Source organism: Siphateles boraxobius, unplaced genomic scaffold (genome assembly GCF_051911475.1).
Source record: "Siphateles boraxobius isolate OS27281-9 unplaced genomic scaffold, OSU_SipBor_1 66, whole genome shotgun sequence".
Taxonomy (NCBI): domain Eukaryota; kingdom Metazoa; phylum Chordata; class Actinopteri; order Cypriniformes; family Leuciscidae; genus Siphateles; species Siphateles boraxobius.
The window spans coordinates 10,971,381-10,992,230 of NW_027509193.1; the positions used below are offsets into that span (position 1 = coordinate 10,971,381).

Here is a 20,850-nt window from a genome sequence, read left to right on the forward strand (position 1 = left end):
TGTCACTGGGGGGGCTCCAGCCTAAGACGGGGGAGACACACCGGACAGTGACGGCAGAGAGACTCTGCCGAGGGAAGACACGGGCTCGCCGCGGGGAGCTGTATCGTGGAAGAATACACATATGGGGTCGCCGTAGGGACCGCAACATATGGACCCAGCCTAACACAGGTTCCACACTGCTTACGAGTGGTAGGCCTAACACCAGACGTTCCGCACGTCCGACGTCGGAGGGGTGTGGAGGAACTCAACAGGGTTCAATTTTAAGGGAACTCAAATGGAGTAAAAAGGCGCACGTATTCCAGTCTATAAGAGGGGAATGGCGCATCAAGCCGACACTTGAACCGGGCTCACGAAGAAACTGGCTTCAAGAGAAGGGAGCCCACGGGAAGCAGCGGTTCGACTAGGTGTCGTCCAGCCCCCAACTCTAGAATCTGTTTAGCAAAGCATATCGTCAACGCCCAGGCGGAGCACTTTACACTCATCATAGAGGAGCTCAACACCTAAGTGGACATGTTGCATCTCGGATTTTTACCGAAATGAAGGCAAGCACTAAGTGCAACTTTGCATGGAAACAGCCTTCCCTCTCTGCTGAATTCCAACAGATATTTGTATAGCTGGTCTGAGGTCTATGGCTTGCGTTCTGTACCCGTCCAAGCGAACGGACAGAGAAGCCAGGGCTGGATCTGCCTCCTCCAGGGCAGCGCTTGGAGGCTCACCACCTGCTCCTATTACGGGAGAGGTAGGAACCTTGGGCACAATCCGAGCCGGGGTCTCAGCTTGTGAGAGTTAGCCGGCCCAGACTCCAGGCACAATACGTTGACCGAAAGCGAGCAAGTCCCTACCCTGTAGTAGAGACCACGCGAGCAGGAGAACTGATATAACAGAATTTTTAACTCCCTGCCTGCAGTGGCTCAGGGGCGGTCTCTGCAGTGCAGTCGCACCAGGGACAAGGCCCAAGAGGATAAAGAGGGACGCAAGGATTTACAAGACCTTGCTCCTCAGGAACCTGACGATCAGAACGTGCTTCTGCACACTTCTGCAACACGATGAGCGTCGTTTAAACACCGAGGCAACATCATTTTGAGGGTGAAGGAAAACAGCCTACTGCAACCCATTTTGCAGGAAAGAGAGCACTGAAGTGATCGAAAGCTTTCAGGATCTCCTCTGGAGAGAAGAAGCACTCAATGACTAGGTTCCACTTCTAAAGGCGTAAGCACGCTACCCATTTCTAGGGGGTGCTCGCAGAAGTGATTGTAACTATCACATGCCCTGTGATAGCCACCTGAACCTCCGCGTTCAGATGTAAGACCGCCCGGAATCTCCGGGGGAAGAACGTGGGTGCCCTCGTGCCCCGTCCCTGAAAGAGTTTTCAGGGGAAGTCAGGAAGGCTGTCGATGGGAACCAGGTCTAGTTGGGCCAATAAGGGGCAACTATGAAGACCTGTTCCTCTCCTGACTTAGCATGTAGGTGCAAGCGACGGGCGCAAAAAGACAGGAGCGTTGCTCAACACAACATGTGAAGATCACTGGGCTTCAGGAGCATCTTCTGCTCAGCACTTGAGTGTGACAAGTTCACTGAGCATCAGGAGCATTCTGCTCAACACCTGAGTGTGATAAACTCACTGAGCTTCAGGAGCATTTCTGCTCAACACTTGAGTGCGAAGAACTTCACTGAGCACCAGGAGCATTTCTGCTCAGCACTAGCGTGTGATAAGTTCACTGAGCTTCAGGGGGATTTCCTGCTCAACACCTGAGTGTGATAAACTCACTGAACTTCAGGAGCATTTCTGCTCAACACTTGAGTGCGAAGAACTTCACTGAGCACCAGGAGCATTTCTGCTCAGCACTGCGTGTGACGAATTCACTGAGCTACAGGAGCATTTTTGCTCAACACCTGAGTGTGATGAACTCACTGAGATACAGGAGCATTGCTGCTCAACACCTGAGTGCGATGAACTTCACTGAGTTTCAGGAGCAATTCTGCTCAACATGAAGTGTGATGATTTCACTGACTTGAGCAGGCGCAAGCCGACCATGAGTCGCAGTCACTTTTAGAAGGCTCACTGGGGTTAAACGCATTTCTGCGGGCCCCTGGGGCAGCTGAGACCCACTGTTTGTCCAAGGGTAGTCCGCTCGGTTTACACAAACACTGGCGGAAAGATGAAACCGGGGGGGGGGCAACTGAGCGGCCCCGGAATGGTCATGACCCAGCTGGACCCAGGGGATGGAGTCTCGACTTGCCCTGGCTATAACTGTCGTGAGGCTCGATGGCGGCACGATTGAGTAAAGCAGGAGGAGTGGAACAAAGCGCCCTGAGAAGCGTCTGACTCCAAGGAGGAGGTGACGGGTGAGTTGTGACATGCAGGGGAAGCTTGCGCAACGGTCGCAATGTCTAACAACTCGAGGCACGAATGCCCGTGTAGTCGGGGGTCGCCCAGGCTCCCGTCAAAACACGCCCTTTGTACATGGCCCCTCTGTTGAAGAGGGTTTGGCAGCAGACCGGGATGAACTATAGTCACACAGGGTGAGCTGCTCTGCCACGGTCTCTTCGGGACTCAATCATGAAGCTAGCGCTGAAGCGGTCACATATGGAGGAAGCCAAAGGCTGCGACTACCATATACCCCAGGAGCCTCTGAAAGTTCTTTCAGTGGGACCCTTTCTCACTTCAACACCAGCTGAACACATTCTCATTGGAGAGACGTGTTAGACCGAGTCCCTCTCCAAAACTGAAAAAGAGATACTCAGCCCGTGGGCGAGATTACTCTCTTCCAGTTGACCTGAAGACCCAACGGGCTCTGGAGCACTCGAGGGGAAGGACACTGTACTGATACTCCACCCTTAGACGCAACACACAGGATGGCCTGCGGTGCGGAAGGTAGAGATCTGAAGCACATGTCTTTCAGGTCGGAGCTGCAGACCAATCTTGGGCCAAGATGGTCACGACTCACCAGCTAGTAGCACGAAGAACGAGTTTGCAACTGGCCCTCGTACCGGCTGGAGGAGCGGCTATATCAAATCCTTCGCCATCAGGATTAGATAAGCACGCACAAGTCAGGAGCACTGCTCCACACTCGGTGTGATGAATATCACTGAATTTTCAGGAGCACGTCTGCTCAACACCTAATGTGATGATTATCACTGAATTGAGCGGGGTAGCCGAGCCTGAGGTGGGGCAGCAAAGTAGAGATGGTGGTGTTAGTGTGCAGTGCAACACTTACCTGTCTCCACTAGCGGCAGGGGGACGTGAGAAGGCGGATGACCGGGTCCTCGAACGCCCCAAGCTGCTTGCTGGCGACCAAGGGAAGCTGGGGGATGTAAGGCTATTACAGGGTCACACCCGCCAGACTGGTCCACTTGGGACTCAGGAATAGAAAATTTGCTCTTTATCTGAATATGTGGGTACCGCTGATCCCGTTTTTATAGGGGCCAGCGGCGGAACAGACACACACATAACAAAAAACTCCAGCCGGCCCTCGAACCAGCCAGAGGGAGTGGATCGGCGACCACTCCACGAGCAACTCCTCCATCCCTGAGAGCCCGTCCAGGTTCAGCGTTTTCTTTTGCGCTGATGCTTACCACCTGGCTTGGCAGCGCCTGGAGCAGGCTGGGCGACCCTTCCGCGGCCGGCTCCACGCCGGAACCTGGGTGAAGGCTGCTGCGATGGTCCGGCGGGAGCTGAGGCGGCTGCGGGCGGACGCCCTCGGCGGCGAACAGGCGGAGGATCTGACCTCGGCGGGCGGGTGAAGGCAGCAGCGTCCCTCCGAGGCAGGATGTGCCGGATGGCCTCCGTCTGTTTCTGAGCTGTAGAGAACTGTTGGGCAAAGTTCTCCACAGCGTCGCCGAATAACCCAACCTGGGAAATGGGAGAGTCCAGGAACCGAACCTTGTCCGCTTCTCTCATATCGGCCAGGTTGAGCCAGAGATGGCGCTCCTGGACCACAAGTGTGGACATCGCCGAACCGACCTCGCGAGCTGCAACCTTCGCCGCCCAGAGGGCGAGGTCAGTTGCTGTGCGGAGCTCACCCATGAGCTCACGGTCCGAACTACCCTCGTGCATGTTCATGAGTGCCTGGGCCTGGTGGACCTGGAGCAACGCCATGGCATGCAAGGAGGAAGCGCCTTGCCCACAAGCTTTGTAAGCCTTGCCCGTAAGAGCGGACGAGAACTTACAGGCTTTAGAGGGGTGACGAGGATCACCTCTCCAGGAAGCGGCCGCCGTTGGGCATAACTGCATCGCAACGGCCCGCTCCACCGGAGGGATAGCCTCGTAACCCTTCACCGCTCCCTCATCAAGGGTAGTGAGGGGGGAGGAGCTACTCAGGCGGTTTCTGGCAGAGAAAGGTGCCATCCATGCCCTCGTAAGCTCCTCATGCACTTCAGGAAAGAAAGGAACCGGGGCGGCGGACTGAGAACCAGTACGGCCCGCCTCGATATACCAATCATCCAACCGAGACGGCTCGGGACACGTGGAGGGTTCCACACGAGCCCTACCGCCTCGGCGGCCTTTTTCAGCATAGCTGACATTTCTGGATCTGGCTCGGGCAACACTGGTCTCCCGGAGGGAGGCAGTGCAGCCGAGTCGTCATCTCCAGAGTTCAGCTCCCCCTCCGATGCTGCGATTGACATCGTATCCCCTGGAGGGGCCCCAAATGACACGGCTGGCCTGTCCATTACAGAGGGACCAGCGGGATCAATGGGGAGCTCCACCGGTTGCGGTGTGAAAGAGGAGTGAGGGACCCACGGGGCCTGGCCGGGCGAATTACCCCTCACTGTGATCCTCAGATCACCCAGCTTGGACGGCACCCCAGTCTTTCTCTGGGAAGGTAACCCAGAGGAAGAACAAGGGCGGGGCCCAGAGGTGGGGACTGCACCAACGCTTTTGACGAAGGCGAGTCTAGATCTCAACACCGAGATGGTCATGTTCCCGCAGTGAGAACATGACTCATCCACGAAAGCTGCCTCGGCATGCTGTAAGCCCAAACATGCGACACAACTTTCGTAACCGTCAGAGGGGGATAGTGCCAGACCGCACCCAGAAACGCACGGATGGAATGGCATCTTGAAAAAGACGCACTCACACCCGTGTTGCTCTTTTAGGAAATGGGACCGTCACCAGTGCCGGAGCACACAGGGAATGACCGCAGCAAACACTGAATAGTCTTTCAACCAACAGTGAAGCACTCACTTCTCGCCCTCTAACCAACCGTCAACACACAAACAAACAATAGAAATTTGATGCTGTTAAAACAGCAGTTGAGAGCTGAGAAGCTCGCGATCACCGCTGCACCACGCTGTAGAACACCAACACTGGAGAGGTCTTCACGTAAGAACACCGACACACTCGCTCGTTGAATACAACAGCACTCTTCAGAGACATCAAAGACGAACGGCTCCTAAGCGAAAGGCAACTAGTGCGTGCATCCACTTCCATATTTTTACCCGCGCCGCGGGGGCGGAGTGTGTGATGCAAATCACGCACGCCAAATTCCATTGGCTCGTTCAATAGTAATCGAAGATGATAGGCTCCCTAGCGTGATCCCAATTCAGTCGACGTCGACTACGTCTGACGTTATCGACTGAAAGGGAACCCACATTCTTCACTGAAGGAGTTATGTGGCGATATACATATGGACTAACCCAAAGGTTGTTGTGCATATGAAACACTAGGTGACTTAGCCCAAGGGAAAGACACGGAGCCTCCCCGAACTCTCTCCAGATCAGCTGAACCACCTGGGGGTAGAGTAACCACACAGTTGAGCACACCAAAAAAGACAGAGAGAGAGATCGATCACGCTGCCGCGCTGTATCACCCGCACCAACCTGGAGAGGTCCTGTTGAGAGGTTGCTCATCTTGTTGTAGAGAACACATGATCGAAGTGCTCGGCTCCGAAGCAAAAGGCTGAAGTGCAATTGCACCTGCTGCTCATTATAGACCCACACTGTGTGGCTGAACAGCTAATGCAAATGACTGCACGCCAATGTGCATTGGCTCGTTTAGTTTCACTCGAAGTAGATTGGCCTCTCTAGCGAGATTCCTATTCGTTGAGTCTCGGCTCGAGATCCTTTCCTGGTGAAATTCCTCTCTGTCCTCCCATTTAAATAAAGGCAAAAGCCCCAAAATATAACTTTAATAATAATAATAATAATTTAAAATAAAAAACAATACAAAAAAACAATAAACTAAACAAAAGAAGATAAGATAAGATAAGATAAGATAAGATAAGATAAGATAAGATAAGATAAGATAAGATAAGGCTGTGTAGTGTACCTCTGACCTTGAGGCTGCACTGCTTGGCTCTACTTGCTGTGGGGGTGTTAATTGTGATAAATGGAGATGACACAGGCTGCAGTGTTAGCGCAAGGAGTCAATATATTTTATGCCAGCGTTCCACACAAGCATAGCTGGGTAATTAATGAAAGATGCTTGGATGCAGTGCCCCATCCACCTGCCTGCACACTTCATTCAATAATCCCATGATAGAGTGAGAGAGGGGTAGTACATACAGTACGTGGGTTACATTTGTCAATTTGTGCAGACATAAATATGGGTTTTCTGTTTACCCAACACAATGTCTAAAGTCTGTGTAATTGCATGTGAATATGTCTGTTACTAACACGCAAGCATTTTTAAACCTAGGAAACATGCTCACACAAATAAACACACTGCTCAAGTATACTTGGAAGAGAGGATGTTGTCATAGACTATATTCCATTGGGACACATAGTGGGGCCCAAAAGACCACATTGAAAATCTGGGATTCAAAATTCACTTTAAACCTGAAAACAAACACAAAGTTTAAGTATTTTGAAAAGTTTAAAAGAAAGGAAAGTTATGGCATAAACTGAAGACTCAATAAAGAGTCTACACTTGTTAATAGTGTTCTTTTGGACCCCAAACCATTTCTATATTTTTCTCTGCTCAATTCTGAAGTATCCAGTTCACATGATCTGATGAAGGGTCTGAAACTTCCTGTAAATATTATGATAACAGATATGTTATCATGATTTTGAAGGTCGCTTATGAATTCTATAAAAACTAGTCCATATTTGTAAAGTACATTTCTGTTTGTGTCAGTGTCAACCATGCATAGGAGATGTAGTGCACTATAAGAATTAAATTAAAAAGCTGTGTAAAACCTCTATGAAAATTCTCAGCAAATGTTGATATATGCAATAAAAAGTGATTCAGTTAATTAATCAGTATATAATGTATTTGACAGAAATGTATTATTTATGTTTCTATAATGTAATAAATAATTATATAATCAATATTATTATTAATAATAATAATAACCATTTAAAATTGTTTGACAGCATGACTGTTAACCATTCACATTTTATTATTTCATGTTATTTTGCACTGTTCTTTGTTGCCCGTTGCTAAACCGATTTGCGTTATGTATTTTATGTTATTAGCTTTATTCTTACCAATAAAAATGAAAAATGAAATTGGAAACTGAATGAGAGGAAATAGATGCAGCGATAAACACAGGGGAAGAGGGAGAAAAAATGTATGAAGGCTTTGCTAATACAGTATGTAGCAATGTTCAGGGAAGAAGGAGGCGGGAACCAGCGAACAATTAAACATACTTTATTTAAAATAAACCAAAATACCGCCAGCAGCCCCTCGCGAATGACTGCTGGCTACCGAAAATAAATATAACTAAAATAAAATACAAATACAAAAACCAAACACAACTAAAACACAGGCCTGTTCCTCTCTCGATCATCAAAGTCGTCGCTCCTCCTTTATGGTTCCGCTCCTCCGTGAGAGATGCGAGACCGGTGTGCTTCACAGGTGTTGCTCATTAGCAATCGCACCACCGGCCTCACGCCATTCTCTCACGTCTCTCGGCCGTCCCTCGCCACACAGTACTTGGATTTGACACAGTTAAACATATCATATTTATATCTCTTCAAACAGAAATTATATTCACAGAATAAGAACAAAAGAATGCAAAAGCAAAATGCTTTCAACAGAGACCTAATTTAGTCTTCTCAAAACAATGGCTTTTGGTAATTTACATGTCTAATCTGCTGTGAGAATACATCTCCCACCAAAAAAGCAACAACAAAAAAGCTGCAAACAAGAACATCCATCCCTTTCCTAATGGTGCAGCATTGCGATCAACCAATATGAAAGAAGACATGCCTTTCGGGAACCCGTTGCAAGTTCCTCTGATGTAAATGTGTTCCGTTTTAAGTGGGACACAAGTTGTGAAAAATGCAGGATAGAAAAGGAAAATCGATCTTTAAAAATCTTTTTATGCAAGAACTGCCAGGTACCATCTGCTTGTAAAGAGACACTGACAGGCTAATTGAGTTAATACACTCATTTAATTTAAAAAGGATGAGGATCTAGGACAAAGTAAGCATAGTGATTACTGGCTCAGCGAACAGAATATCTTTCTTACTCAAGCTAAGAGAATCCCATACTCTGTTGCACAAAACAACATGTGTTGCATGACCACACAGCTACATCATGCCCATCAAAAATGAGTATGCATGTGTCACTAAAAAAAAAAACAAGTTCAGATATGATAATATGATAAACAGTAATTTTCCACGTGTGCCATTTTTGCTTTCAATGCCTAAACCTAATTCAATTAAGTGTTTCATAACTTGAACAATACATTCAAGTTATGAAATCCTCCAGACTTGGCAATAATAATCTTATCATATTTCGGAATGATCACCTTCATGCATCAGCTAATATTTAATTTTAAAATGTCCAACATTTCTCCAAAATGTTTCTGCATTCAAGATTTTCACTCAAGAAGTCTGAAACTGCATCCCTTTTTTAGTCACATTGGGACAGGTAAAAATCTCTGAATAACTGAACAATTAGAGCATAATGAAATGTGTTGCACTGTACTGTATTTCACTTTAAATAAGGATATAGTAAGGAAAGAATGCTACACTTAATGTACTTGAGCTCTAATGTATTTCTGATGGTTTCTGGTCTATTGTTTTTAAAGACTCCTAGGTTGCCAGCTTGATCTTGGATTTAAACATACTCCATAATTGCTTTAACCCTTTCACACCAAGCGGCAACATTCTAATCTGAAAAATGAAGCCTACCCGGAAGTGCGAAAAACTGCAATACATTGAAAATCCGCTAGGGGCAGGTCCCAAAAGGGAGCAAGTGTCCATAGACCACATGTTAAAATGTCCGTTTTCAAAGCATAAATTCATGTTTTTACAGGTTGGTCCCATGGACTTTTATTGTATTTTTCGATAGGTTCCGAGTGCCTGACAACTGTGAGGGGGGTGAATTTTTTTCTAACTCGTTAGTTTAGATCGTATTTAGATATAAAATGTATGACAAAAAGGGTGTGGTTAACTTTGATTGACAGCTTGATTGACAGCTAAACGAGAAATACGCTTCTCCAAGGAGAATGACAAGCGCCATTTTTTAATATACAATTGAAATAATACTACTGTTTTTGTATCATGAAATGTAGTTTTAAGAGTTTTTCAGGCGAGAATGTAGTTGTTTAAAGCTCAAATCTGTGGTTTATTTATAAAGATTTATGAAAATTTTATCCAGGTTTTGAGATCCAGTCGATCACCGGGCGCTCGGCGCTCATGTACCCCGCCTCGAACAGCCTTTCCTCGGCTTTTCGTTCTGACGTTTGCCGCTGACTCTGGCGTCTCTGTAGTGGTTAAACAGGAGATAAAATTTATCTTTCTTGTGTATATCTAACGGGCGATTTTTGGTCTCGTGAATCTATAATTTGTTCCCTGGCCAAACTGAGAGCTAAGTGTACCTTTTACTTATACTTGTATAATGGCTAATATTGATAAAACTGAAATTTAACAAAAAGAGACTGGGTTGAGTTTTGTCATTTTAAATTTTAATAGATGATCTTTAATGTTGTTTACTACAACATCTGTTATTTAGTACAAATTCACAATAGCCTATCGCCTGGACCATATTAAAAGTTAATATTTTATATTATATTTAAACAAAAAGAGGCAGGGTTGTGTTTTATATTTCGTTTTGTTATAAATAGGCTAACATTATGCAGAGAATATAATCAATACGCGATGCCTGAACCACATTTGTGCGGCTATAATGTTTAAGATTTCTTTAAATGAAAACGAAAAGAGGCAGTGTGGTGTTTTATAACATATTTCGTTTTATTGTTGCCTAAAATATACATACAGAGATAACCGGAGTAGCAGAAGCGAGCTGAGTGACGCGTGCTCGCGCTGTTCCAACCGGACTCGCGTCCTCGGGAGTCATTCTCCTGAGTCGGACTTGGCAATTAAGTCCGAACTTTGCGTACTTGCTATAGAGAAACGCCTAATGTCGGCGCTTGGCTTCTTGTGACAAACACGCCGAAAAGCAAAAACCATATCTGCTGTATGTCATCCATTGTTGTTTAAGTTGCTTTCTTCACGTGAAATTGACATTGTTCCAGTCTCACACAAAGCCCGCCCTTTTACCCATATATGGATTTGTCCAGAAGATGGGCGGGGTTAGGATTTCTCAAGATTTTCCAAGATGGCGCCGCCCATACCCCCCATAAATGGCTTCAAAACCGTTCTTCAGAAAGTCTATGGGTGACGTCACAGACGGTTTGTCCATATTTTTTACAGTCTATGTTTCACACGTAAGTTTAAAATATTCTAACTGACCCCCCAGCGTGAGTTTTCCAAGGCGACCGTTATTTAGAACTTGTCACTTTAATGTTTCCATGGTGACGCGTCATTGCTTGTCACGTGACACAGCGCAACCACAACACAGCGCTGAATGAATGATGATCTGCTTTTATGTAATTTTTCCTTTTTTATTAAAAATCTACACAAATGTATTAGCTATAGCATGAAACACTGATATTACGATTGTCAAATATGTGCAAGTGGATGTGTTTTGTTGTTTAAACACCTTTATAACGATCGCGTTAGTTTAGCTGTATGCCTGATGGGCGGCGCCATGTTAGTTTGTTTCACAGTTCAGAGAAACGGATCTGTTGGATTTACAACACGTCAATTCCTCCACTTCTCACGAAATACATGAAAGTAAGTGGCCGGTGAACTGGGAGATGAATAGGGTAAAATGTAAATTTACTTACACAATGTGTATCTGATATGAACAAAAGTGTCGTCTTATTATAATGGAAAGGATTATTATTGCCGCTTCCATAGACATCAGTGTGTATTTTACAAACTCAAAATCATTGTTTTGCTAGTACTTATGTGTATTTAAATGTCTGAAACCTAAAATAAACATTATGTGGTTGAAAACACTCAATAGTTGTGATATATGACAGCACTGAATGCGTGCATCTCTAGGTCAGCGCCAGCCAACGCGCCAAAGCACGTTTGAATTTAGCAGTTGATCACGTGATGCACTGACCGTTCTAATCACACCGGTGTGATCGTACACTCCAGGGACCAGCCAAGACTGATCACACCGGTGTGATCGTACGTGCGAAAGGGTTAAAGTCCCCCTGTAGTCAATAAATTTAGACTTTAACACTTATCTTTGATCACCAAAAACATATATTTAAACGTTTTTTTTCCTTGAAAAAATGTATTGAGTCCTTAAAATGCCTCATTTAGTATACGCGGGTCTATGAATATACAAATTAGCCCCGCCTCCACTCACTCACACGAGCTCAGAGATCCACTCGTTGACGATAACATGATGACCTAATTGGTTACAAGGTAGTTTGTGACATCAGAAACGTCTCGGTTACGTATGTAACCCTCGTTCCCTGTGTAGGGAACGGAGACGTTACGTCGGATGACGACGAATGGGGTTTCGCTTAGAACACCTATCGTCTTCGAGTATTACAAAACGAGCCAATGGCAAAGAAATGCCATGGCTCTGCGGAATTTGCATAGCGTATCTCCGCCTTACCTCGTGAGTATAAAAGGAAGACGCAGGCAACATGCAGATATGTTTCTGCGCTGAGGAGCCGAGACTGAGCTCAGGCGATCCCCGCGGCACAGCGGAAAGTGGCAGGAAGACGTAACGTCTCCGTTCCCTACTCAGGGAACGAGGGTTACATACAAGTAACCGAGACGTTCCCTTTCGTTGTCACTCCGAGTTACGTCGGATGACGACGAATGGGGTTACCAGTCTAATCACGCCACCTTCACATCTGTCTTCCAGTGCCCTGTGTAAATCTGAGATCCCTGTCATAAGACTAGCAAGGACCCCTATTTAACACAGGAATACCAAGGTACACTGGGGAGCATATCCCATAGTTTAGAGGAAATATGCAAATATTGCCAGCCTAAACGGGGGGGGACTTAGAGAATACACATATGACCCGAAGGATGCATATAGAGAACACTGGGGTGTCCAGCCGCAGGTGGAATATTTCAACCCCAGGGGTGGCAAGGTGGCTTGCCAAGGAAAAGACACATGCTCAGAGAGGCTTACAGTGGAAATACACATGTGGGGGTCGCTCAGAGGAGGGACCATGCACACGGGAGGCACCTAGCCGACGTGCAGGCAATAGACACTGGCGCCGACGTCAGGAGTGCTGGAGGAACTCAGGGCTTTCGGAGAAGCTCACCTGAGGAGAATATCGCACGTATCCAGTCCGTGGAGTGGAATGGAATGGCGAGGAAGCGAAGACACCTGAGCGGGTCCAGTACTAGCTGGTTGAAGCGAGTCTATGAGAGGACACTGGCTCCAATCGGAGATTGTAGAATCTGGCGAATGTGCTAGGTGTCGCCCAGCCTGCAGCTCGGCAGATGTCTGTTAGCGAGGCGCCATGCGCTAGAGCCCAAGAGGACGCCACGATCCGGGTGGAGTGGGCAGTCACACCAAAGGGGCACGTTTGACCTTGCTGCTGGTATGCCAAAGCAATGGTGTCCACTATCCAGTGAGACAACCTCTGCTTGGAGAGAGCCTTTCCCCTCAGCTTCCCACCATAACAGACAAGAGCTGGTCTGAGGTCCTAAAACACTGCGTTCTGTCTACATAGGTGCGGAGAGCACATACTGGACAGAGCAGTGCCAAGGCTGGGTCTGCCTCCTCCGAGGGCAGCACTTGCAGGTTCACCACCTGGTCCCGGAAGGGAGTGGTAGGAACCATTGGCACATATCCAGGCCGGGGTCTCAGGATCACGTGAGAGTAAGCCGGCCCGAACTCCAGGAACGCTTCGTCAACGGAGAATGTGTGCAGGTCCCCTACCCTCTTGATAGAGGCCAGTGCAACCAGGAGCGCTGTCTTCATCGACAGGAGCTTAAGCTCCAATGATTGCAAAGGCTCATAGGGAGCACTCTGCAGGGCAGTTAGAACCACCGCGAGGTCCCAAGAGGGAACGAGAGGAGGGCGAGGAGGATTCAGTCTCCTCGCTCCTCTCAGGAACTGATGATCAGGTCGTGCTTCCCCAAGGACTTACCTTCTACCAAGTCATGGAGTGCGGCAATAGCGGCAAAATAGACTTTGAGGGTGGAGGGAGACAGCCTTCGCTCCAACCTTTCTTGAAGGAAGGAAAGCACGACACCAACCGAGCATCTCCGGGGGCCTTCTCGGCGAGAAGAGCACCAGCTGACGAAGAGGTTCCACCTCAACGAGTAGACGTGTCTCGAGGACGATGCTCTAGCGGAAGTGATGGAAGCCACCACCGCAGGTGGTAGGGTACTCAAACCTGGAAAAAGAAAGGCGGATGAGACCAACGAGAGGACCCGTGATCTCATCATGCAAGTCCGGGAGGACAGATATTGGGGTTTGCGGTGGACACGGGTCGGCGGCCTCACCCACAAAACCAATCGTCCCGGGAAAGCATGGCCGTCATCTCCGGATCAGACTCAGGCACAGCCGTATGCACACCAGAAGGTGGCAGCTGTGACGAGTCATCATTTCCAAAAGAATCAAGCCCACCTAGTGATGCTGCTACAGAAACAACATCATCCTCTGTAGCTTCAAATGAAAACACACGGCCACCCGAGGGGCACCGTCATTAAAGAGGGGGGGCTGGGGCGTGGACACAGAGTCGGCACCTTGTTCCAGACCAACACCCTCAGGTCACCCTGGCCACCAGCCGAAGATCGGGTGGTGGGGATGAGGGGACTCTCACTCTTGCGAGTTCACAGAGTCTCGACCTATATATGACACGATGATCACGTTCCCAGAGAGAACATTAGTCATCCACGAGCGCTGTTCAAGCATGATCAAAGCCCAAACATACTAGACAGCGCTCGTGCCCATCAGAGTCCGATACCAGTCCGCTGCAACCAGAAATGCACGGGCGAGCCGTCTTTAAAAAGACGTGCCGCGTGCAAGCTCTTTTATGAGAGGAGAAAAAAACTCTGCGATGTTGAAGCGTACAGGGAGACACACACACACTGGCTGATCACTGCACAGATCAGCAGGCACTGTGAGCTCGCTGCCGATCGCCGTCACACCAAGGTTATTATAGTTTTGCTTTTTTAAATTAGTTTTTATTTTAATATCGTTTTCAATTTTGCTTTAAATTTCAGTTTAGTTTTACTTAGTTTCATTAATGGTTTTGTTAGTTTTAGTTTGCAAACACATTTCTATTTAGTTTAGACGCTTAATTTCAGCAAAGTTTAATGTTTGCCCAGATTACAGTTAACTCTTGTACATCTTGACATCTTAATAATAAAAATTAAATAATGGTTTGAGATTGAACAAAGCACCAAATAAATGGAACTCAAAAGTATACAAGAAAAAAATTTGATTTTAATCACAGGGTTAAAATGACATCTGGTTAAACAGACATTTTAAGTGACATATCCAAAAAATTATACTGCACCGTCAGCCTTTGCCATTCAGCCTTTAGCAAATGTGTGCTTCCTGTTCCCTCATCAAAAGCCAATAAGCATCGGAGTATGTTCACGATCACATATTTCTGCATTTGCACAAGCCTTGGAACTCTTTGGACATTCTCGATTTTTCCTTTGCCAGCTATCGCTACTTCAGACAGACCGACTATGCTCCATGCCTAGACTAATTAAGTGAGTTTAAAGAACATTTGCATTTTGTGCAAGCCGTCCAGCTTTTAAAATGTCCAGAAGCTTCCAAAGCTTTCTAAATTACCATATTAGTTAAAGCACAATATCAATTTAAGTGATTTATGATAACCCTCAATATGCTTTTAAAATTGACTACGACAGTCTGGAGGTGATAAAAGCAGGTCTTTAAGTGATGTTGATATGCTAGCGCTCAACTTTAAATCTGTTACGTCTTTTTTTGGTGGGAAAAGAGGAGCTAAAATGAAGTCATTGCTCTCCCAACGTTAAACTATTTAAACAATTAAACACAAAGCTTCTATAAAACATAATGCATTCTATAATATTTTTCTTACAATATAAGAATTGTTTTTAACCAACTGATTTGTGTATTTTATATGGAAATACTGCACTTAAGCACAAGAGACATTTCAAAAACCATTAAACTTACTTATCTCATGAACAGCATTGTGTGTATGTATGCATGTATACATTTTTTTCTTCTGTTTAATATAGATTTAAAAGCAGCAGAATCAAAATCTTTACAATTACCCCATGTAAACTGTTTAAATACACAGTATGATTTGGTTGGGAATTACTGATTTAAACTGTGGCCTGTTCTGGTAATGAGCAAAATACCATTAATACAGTTTGCACTGGTGCAAGCTATGTGAACTTCTAATCTCTGTTTTCAAAACAATCATTTCATACTTGCTCCAAATCTCACCCAAGACACCCAGAGCGGAGAACCAAGAAATATTTAAACAACCAATTCAAGACCAATATGATAGGAACCTTTTCAATTCTGAATGACAGAAGAGCATAAGGTCAAAACTGTCCCTTAATAATGGCAACGATCTTGAAGGCTTGAGATCCCGCAATTCTCGGCAGCAAGCTAATTTTCAGAGTCTGGGAATTGCAGAGGGGATTTGAAAGAATACATTCAAAAAAGGAACTCCCAAACAGCTTAACATTTTCAGGAGGTGCAGCAGAGGAGCAATCACTAAAAGAGCTCCCAAAAGAGATACAGCACTGCAACAAAATACCTAGTAGGGTTTCAGCACTGAATAAACCAGCATTTACATTGCCGTACTAAAAAAAGAAATCAACAACTAAAAAAAAAACATCGCCTGGACTGGTTAATAGAAAGTAAGACTGTCGTCAAAAAGAACAATGTGGCCCAACGCGAACTTCAATTCTAGGTCTCACAGAAAAGAAAATAAGCTCTGGGAATCATCATCTGTTTTTTATACTCACTGCATGTCAGATTAGTCACGCAAATACGCTGCGGTGCATGAGCCATGCAAATCATAGACACGATATTGACCTCTGGGATATTAAAACAAAAAAAGAATGGGCAGTACCTGTCGCTGCTAAGACACAGTGACTGCTGAATGCCTTTGGAAGTGCTTGAAACTCAAAGCCCCTAAACCTCAACTCTACCCTCATAAAGGCTGTTCCATCAGTGCAGACTTAATCTTTCTCAAAAGACAGCAATCACGTATGATAAAGCTTGTGAATTGGTAGCTACTCTACACAATGGATCTGAATAGTGTGTTTTAAATAAGAAAGACTCTTTTTTAAAACAGACACTATTCAGATACATTATGTAGAGAAGCCACCACAGCTACAACAGATCAAGACAGGAAATAAGCAAGCCAGACCACAACAAGCTCAAAAACGATTGTGGATCCTCTGCTTCTGACATTTAAATTCTGACATCTTGAGGAGAAACTGATAAGTCCCCTGCATGCTAAAACCTTTAGCTTGAAGCAGTTGGGTCTGTGGAGAGCGAGAAGCTTTTCCGCTCCTTACATTTCTGTGATGAGTTAATTAGACCTGTGCTTATTGAACTGCACTGGGTTGACTGTAATTTAACAAAAGCTCCCTGTGCATAACCTGGCTGAAGGAGTTGTGTGTAGGTGAAATTATTCTCCCTGTGGAGCGATAAAAACACACAAACACATCTTCCAGGGCAAATGACCTCAAATGCTCTTGTTTCCTGCTGGAAGTCTGATCTAAACTCACAGATGAGTAGAAAAGGGTGCGTTCTGAGCTCCTATCAGGTGTAACAAGGTATAAAAAATGCCAGCAGCATTGTGATGGAAATATGCTATCAAAAGAGATCTATCGAGGGAGGCCAACAAAATGATAACAATATCATTGGTATCTGAAGAGGGCAAGATTACACATTCATAAGCTTTTCTTTCTAACAGATGGCCCAGTTTTCTTCTGGTCTCAATGTTATTATCAGAGCCGGACAGTAGCGGAGTACATTTACTTGAGTACAGTACTTAAGTACAATTTTGAGGGATCTGTACTTTATTCGAGTATCATTTTTGGGGAGTACTCATGACTTTACTCAAGTACATTTGAGAGGCAAATATTGTACTCTTTACTCCGCTACATTTCAATCCATAACCATGAGTACCCGTTACTACTTCTAAAAAAAAAAAGGAAAAAAGAAAAATCTCTCTCAATTTGTTGTTTCCTTCTCAAACGTGATTGGATTGTGCAGGGGCCACTGATTAGGACAGTCTATCAGCAATCACCTTCAGCTTTCCAAGTCAACTCCAGGGTCAGATTTAGATAAGACACGAAACCATGGACGAAACAATGGATGAAGACGCAGCAGGTCCATCCCGAAAATGTGCCAACCCGTGGTGGCCCCACCTCGCCAGACTATTTCAATTTTCTGAATGTTCTGAAATTTTCTTAATTGTTAAATAAAGCAACATGGTAAAAAGATGAAAATGACTTGATTTTACTTTCAATTCCTTTTACATTCTCCAAGGTATTAACATTCACATTTTTCATAACTCCTTGTAGGATGTTTCTGTATATAAATGTAAGCACTGTGGCAGTAGTAATGCAATATTTAGATAATGTACTCTTGTACTCTTGATCCTCAGTAGACATCTGACTGTAGTACTTTTACTTGAGTAAAATTTAGCAAGGGGTATCTGTACTTTTACTCAAGTAATGAAGCTGTGTACTCTGTCCGTCTCTGGTTATTATAATCATCAGCACAACAAGTCAGTCGCCTCAGATCTGACTTTCCAACCTCTCTAGCTGCAAAAAAAGTTATTCAGTCTTTAAATGCAATGAAACGTTCATGGGTATTGCTTTATTTGAATGATCACACCACAATGATGTGCTGAGGCAAAGAAAAAGAGTTAAATCTCGAAATTCCTTGTGTGTGCAAGCAAACTTGTCAATAAAGCTCTTTCTGATTCTGATTCTGATTTCTGAAAGTCGATTAGCAGTTGTATCGAATCCTAATTGCTTTTTCGCACCCCTGCTAGCCACTTGGGACATTTCATAACATTGGCAAAAGCTGCACAGTGAAAATCACAGGGCAATGTCTTCACTCAGTAAGTATTTCACAACACACATTCGATCAATCGTCACTCAAATCATTTTCAGAGCAAAATACTCTCCGCAGCTCAAGCTGTCCAAAGCGCTGAAAGTGATAAAACACATTAATGGTAGCTGAAAGCTTGTATGTTTTGACTGTCAGAGTTTCAGCAAATTACTTCGTAATGGTGCCAAACTGGGCCACGGTCCAGAGCGGAAACTGATAAACTTGCTGCATCTTTTTTAGGGCTAAAAATAGAGCTTCTTTTTTCTTTACCTTTCAGTGATGTAATTTTACATCATTTAAAATCCATGATATGCTTGTGATGCAGTGCCAAGCTTCTATTATAAGCTAGAATTGACATTCTTTTCAAATGTCTTGCGGCTCAGCTGAGGACTGGCAGGGGATTGTGTCCCGTCCCTGCTTGTATTTACTGTCTACAGAATTCAATAGCACCCACACACTGCTGAGTCACATTGGCAATGATCTCCCTCGTCGAAGGAGTCATTTATTACCTCCATAGTTTCCCTTAAAATCTCAGTGTCAAATGATAGCTTAATGACACACTTTAAGTGCTATTCAACTTAGACATTTAAACAAAATAGAACAAAAATTAGAACAAATAAATCCTGTAACAAGCAACATCATTTTAAGAAAGCAATTAGAATTTGCTGAACTAAATAAGCTTCTGGTGAGAAAAACCAATGCAACTAGTTTTGAAAAGTTTAAATGGTTAAAATGTGCACTGTAAATTGATATATATATATATATATATATATATATATATATATATATATATACAGTTACTGACGCCAACACAATGGAAAGCAACACAATGCATAAAAAATTACCAAATTGACACCATCAGGTTAATACACACAATGCCCCTAATATGAACAAAGCAACATAAAATGCTAAATGAAACAATCTAATCTAATGCACATATCAACACTAATAAGAAGCATCTAACTTTCCGAATGACACCTAAACAAACGTGATTGTTTGTGTAGGGGGTTCTGGGAATCCCTCTTTTCCAATAACAATATTTTACCATATAGGCCTACGTATTACCATTTGTAGCAAATTATAAGGTAATATAGCCTATAGCCTACGTTGTCCTTACAATTTGATGTCGGCTATTTTATTCTACTTTTTTTCAGCGTAGGCTATATGAACTTACATTTAACCAATTAAAATGTTTTACATTTTAAAAAATGCTAGGTTGTTTAGCATTTGGACAAACCCAACCGTTGAGTTTAACATTTATTTTAAGAATTTAAACCAACGGTTGGGTTTGTCCATATCTGACATGGTTTGAAACAACCCAGCATTTTTAGAGTTAAGCCTTTTTACATTCTTTTCTCTTTCAAAATGTCTAACAATTTAAGTTAATCTAATATACGCTTTCATGGGGTAATAGTCTTACCTGTGTGTGGAGGATGCGACTCATTGCTCCGCTGTTTGTCTGCAGAAACCTTCAAACAGCACAGCGCTCCTTTGCTACAGATGCAGCTGTCCGGATGCTCTGCTCCGGGGTGACAGACCTCTGTTTCAAAGACAATATGCACCCCAAGGATGTTAAGTGTAGCACTTACAAATGGAAATAAACTGGTGAATTCTGCGCGTATTTGAATCGCTGCTTCATTTTTAGCAGATTAGTTATTATAATTAAAGTCGGTATATCCTTATTTTAAAGGGTTCCGATTGACACTTAATCCTCGGTAAATAATCTGATGTCGAGTTCGAGTGTTTAAGGTCCTCGGAGGCAGGTGTAAATGATATGTTCAGACGCGATACCAGTCACGCGTAACACTCAGCCAGTGTTCCCTGTTAGATATGATACGCGTTTCGACCTGCTCCCCTGCGGCTGGAACTGAACTTTCCCAAGAGTACTGCCACAATTTGCTCTCTTTTCCAAAATTATTCGATCCTTGTAAACACGGCGGACCCTCTTCACGTTGCCTCCTCACACTGAGTGCCCCTCTGTTTGTGTCCCATCGGTCAACAATAATGCGTTCGCATGAAGCCCTACATGACAGCAAGGAGGCGTCACTGCGCGCGGATAAGGAATAGACGTTTTAGATTTTGCGCGCGTGCGGCTAAATTTTGTCCAGCGAGCAATGTGACGACAATATTTTAAGAAGTGTTGCTTAGCGCGAGCAGAGTTCGCCGGTGCAAACTAATCCATGCAGTTCCCACGCGTATGCGTCTTCATCCTAAACTGGTCCACTCTCTCGAGTGCGCTCAGCAGCAGACTCAGCGCTGAACAGGCTTCATAATGAGTGAATTCCTTTCGGACGTGAGCATCACTATACCCTACTCACTCCGAAGGGGGAGAGCATTTGAACTCTGAAGGGAACAACGAGGGCGCATTTCTGTCCTATTTGGAACACGAATACGCATTCGTGAGTAGGCTACCCTTTATTATAGAAAGTATAATAAAAAAAAAAATATATATAAAAAGTTTTGCGTCGATAACAGATCCTTCATTCAAATATAGCCTATTTCAAATCGTCCTTAAAAAAAACAAAGAATCATGTAGGCATAAG

At 44.6% G+C, this 20,850-nt stretch overlaps 1 protein-coding gene across 2 annotated transcripts in view; it reads right to left on the bottom strand.

The window, feature by feature from the left end:
- The window catches only part of crhr1 (corticotropin releasing hormone receptor 1), a 297,757-nt gene extending 277,172 nt beyond the window's left edge, over nt 1–20,585 (bottom strand). The window contains exon 1 of one of the 2 annotated variants that reach the window (XM_077212216.1): nt 19,728–20,585. Coding sequence is in view for 1 of the 2 variants with exons in the window: in XM_077212215.1 (XP_077068330.1) it covers nt 19,728–19,751 (24 nt within the window). In the remaining variant the exon portion in view is untranslated. The remainder of the gene's footprint in view (nt 1–19,727) is intronic. The other variant, XM_077212215.1, reaches the window with a different exon arrangement.
- Between the last annotated feature and the right edge of the window lie 265 nt (nt 20,586–20,850).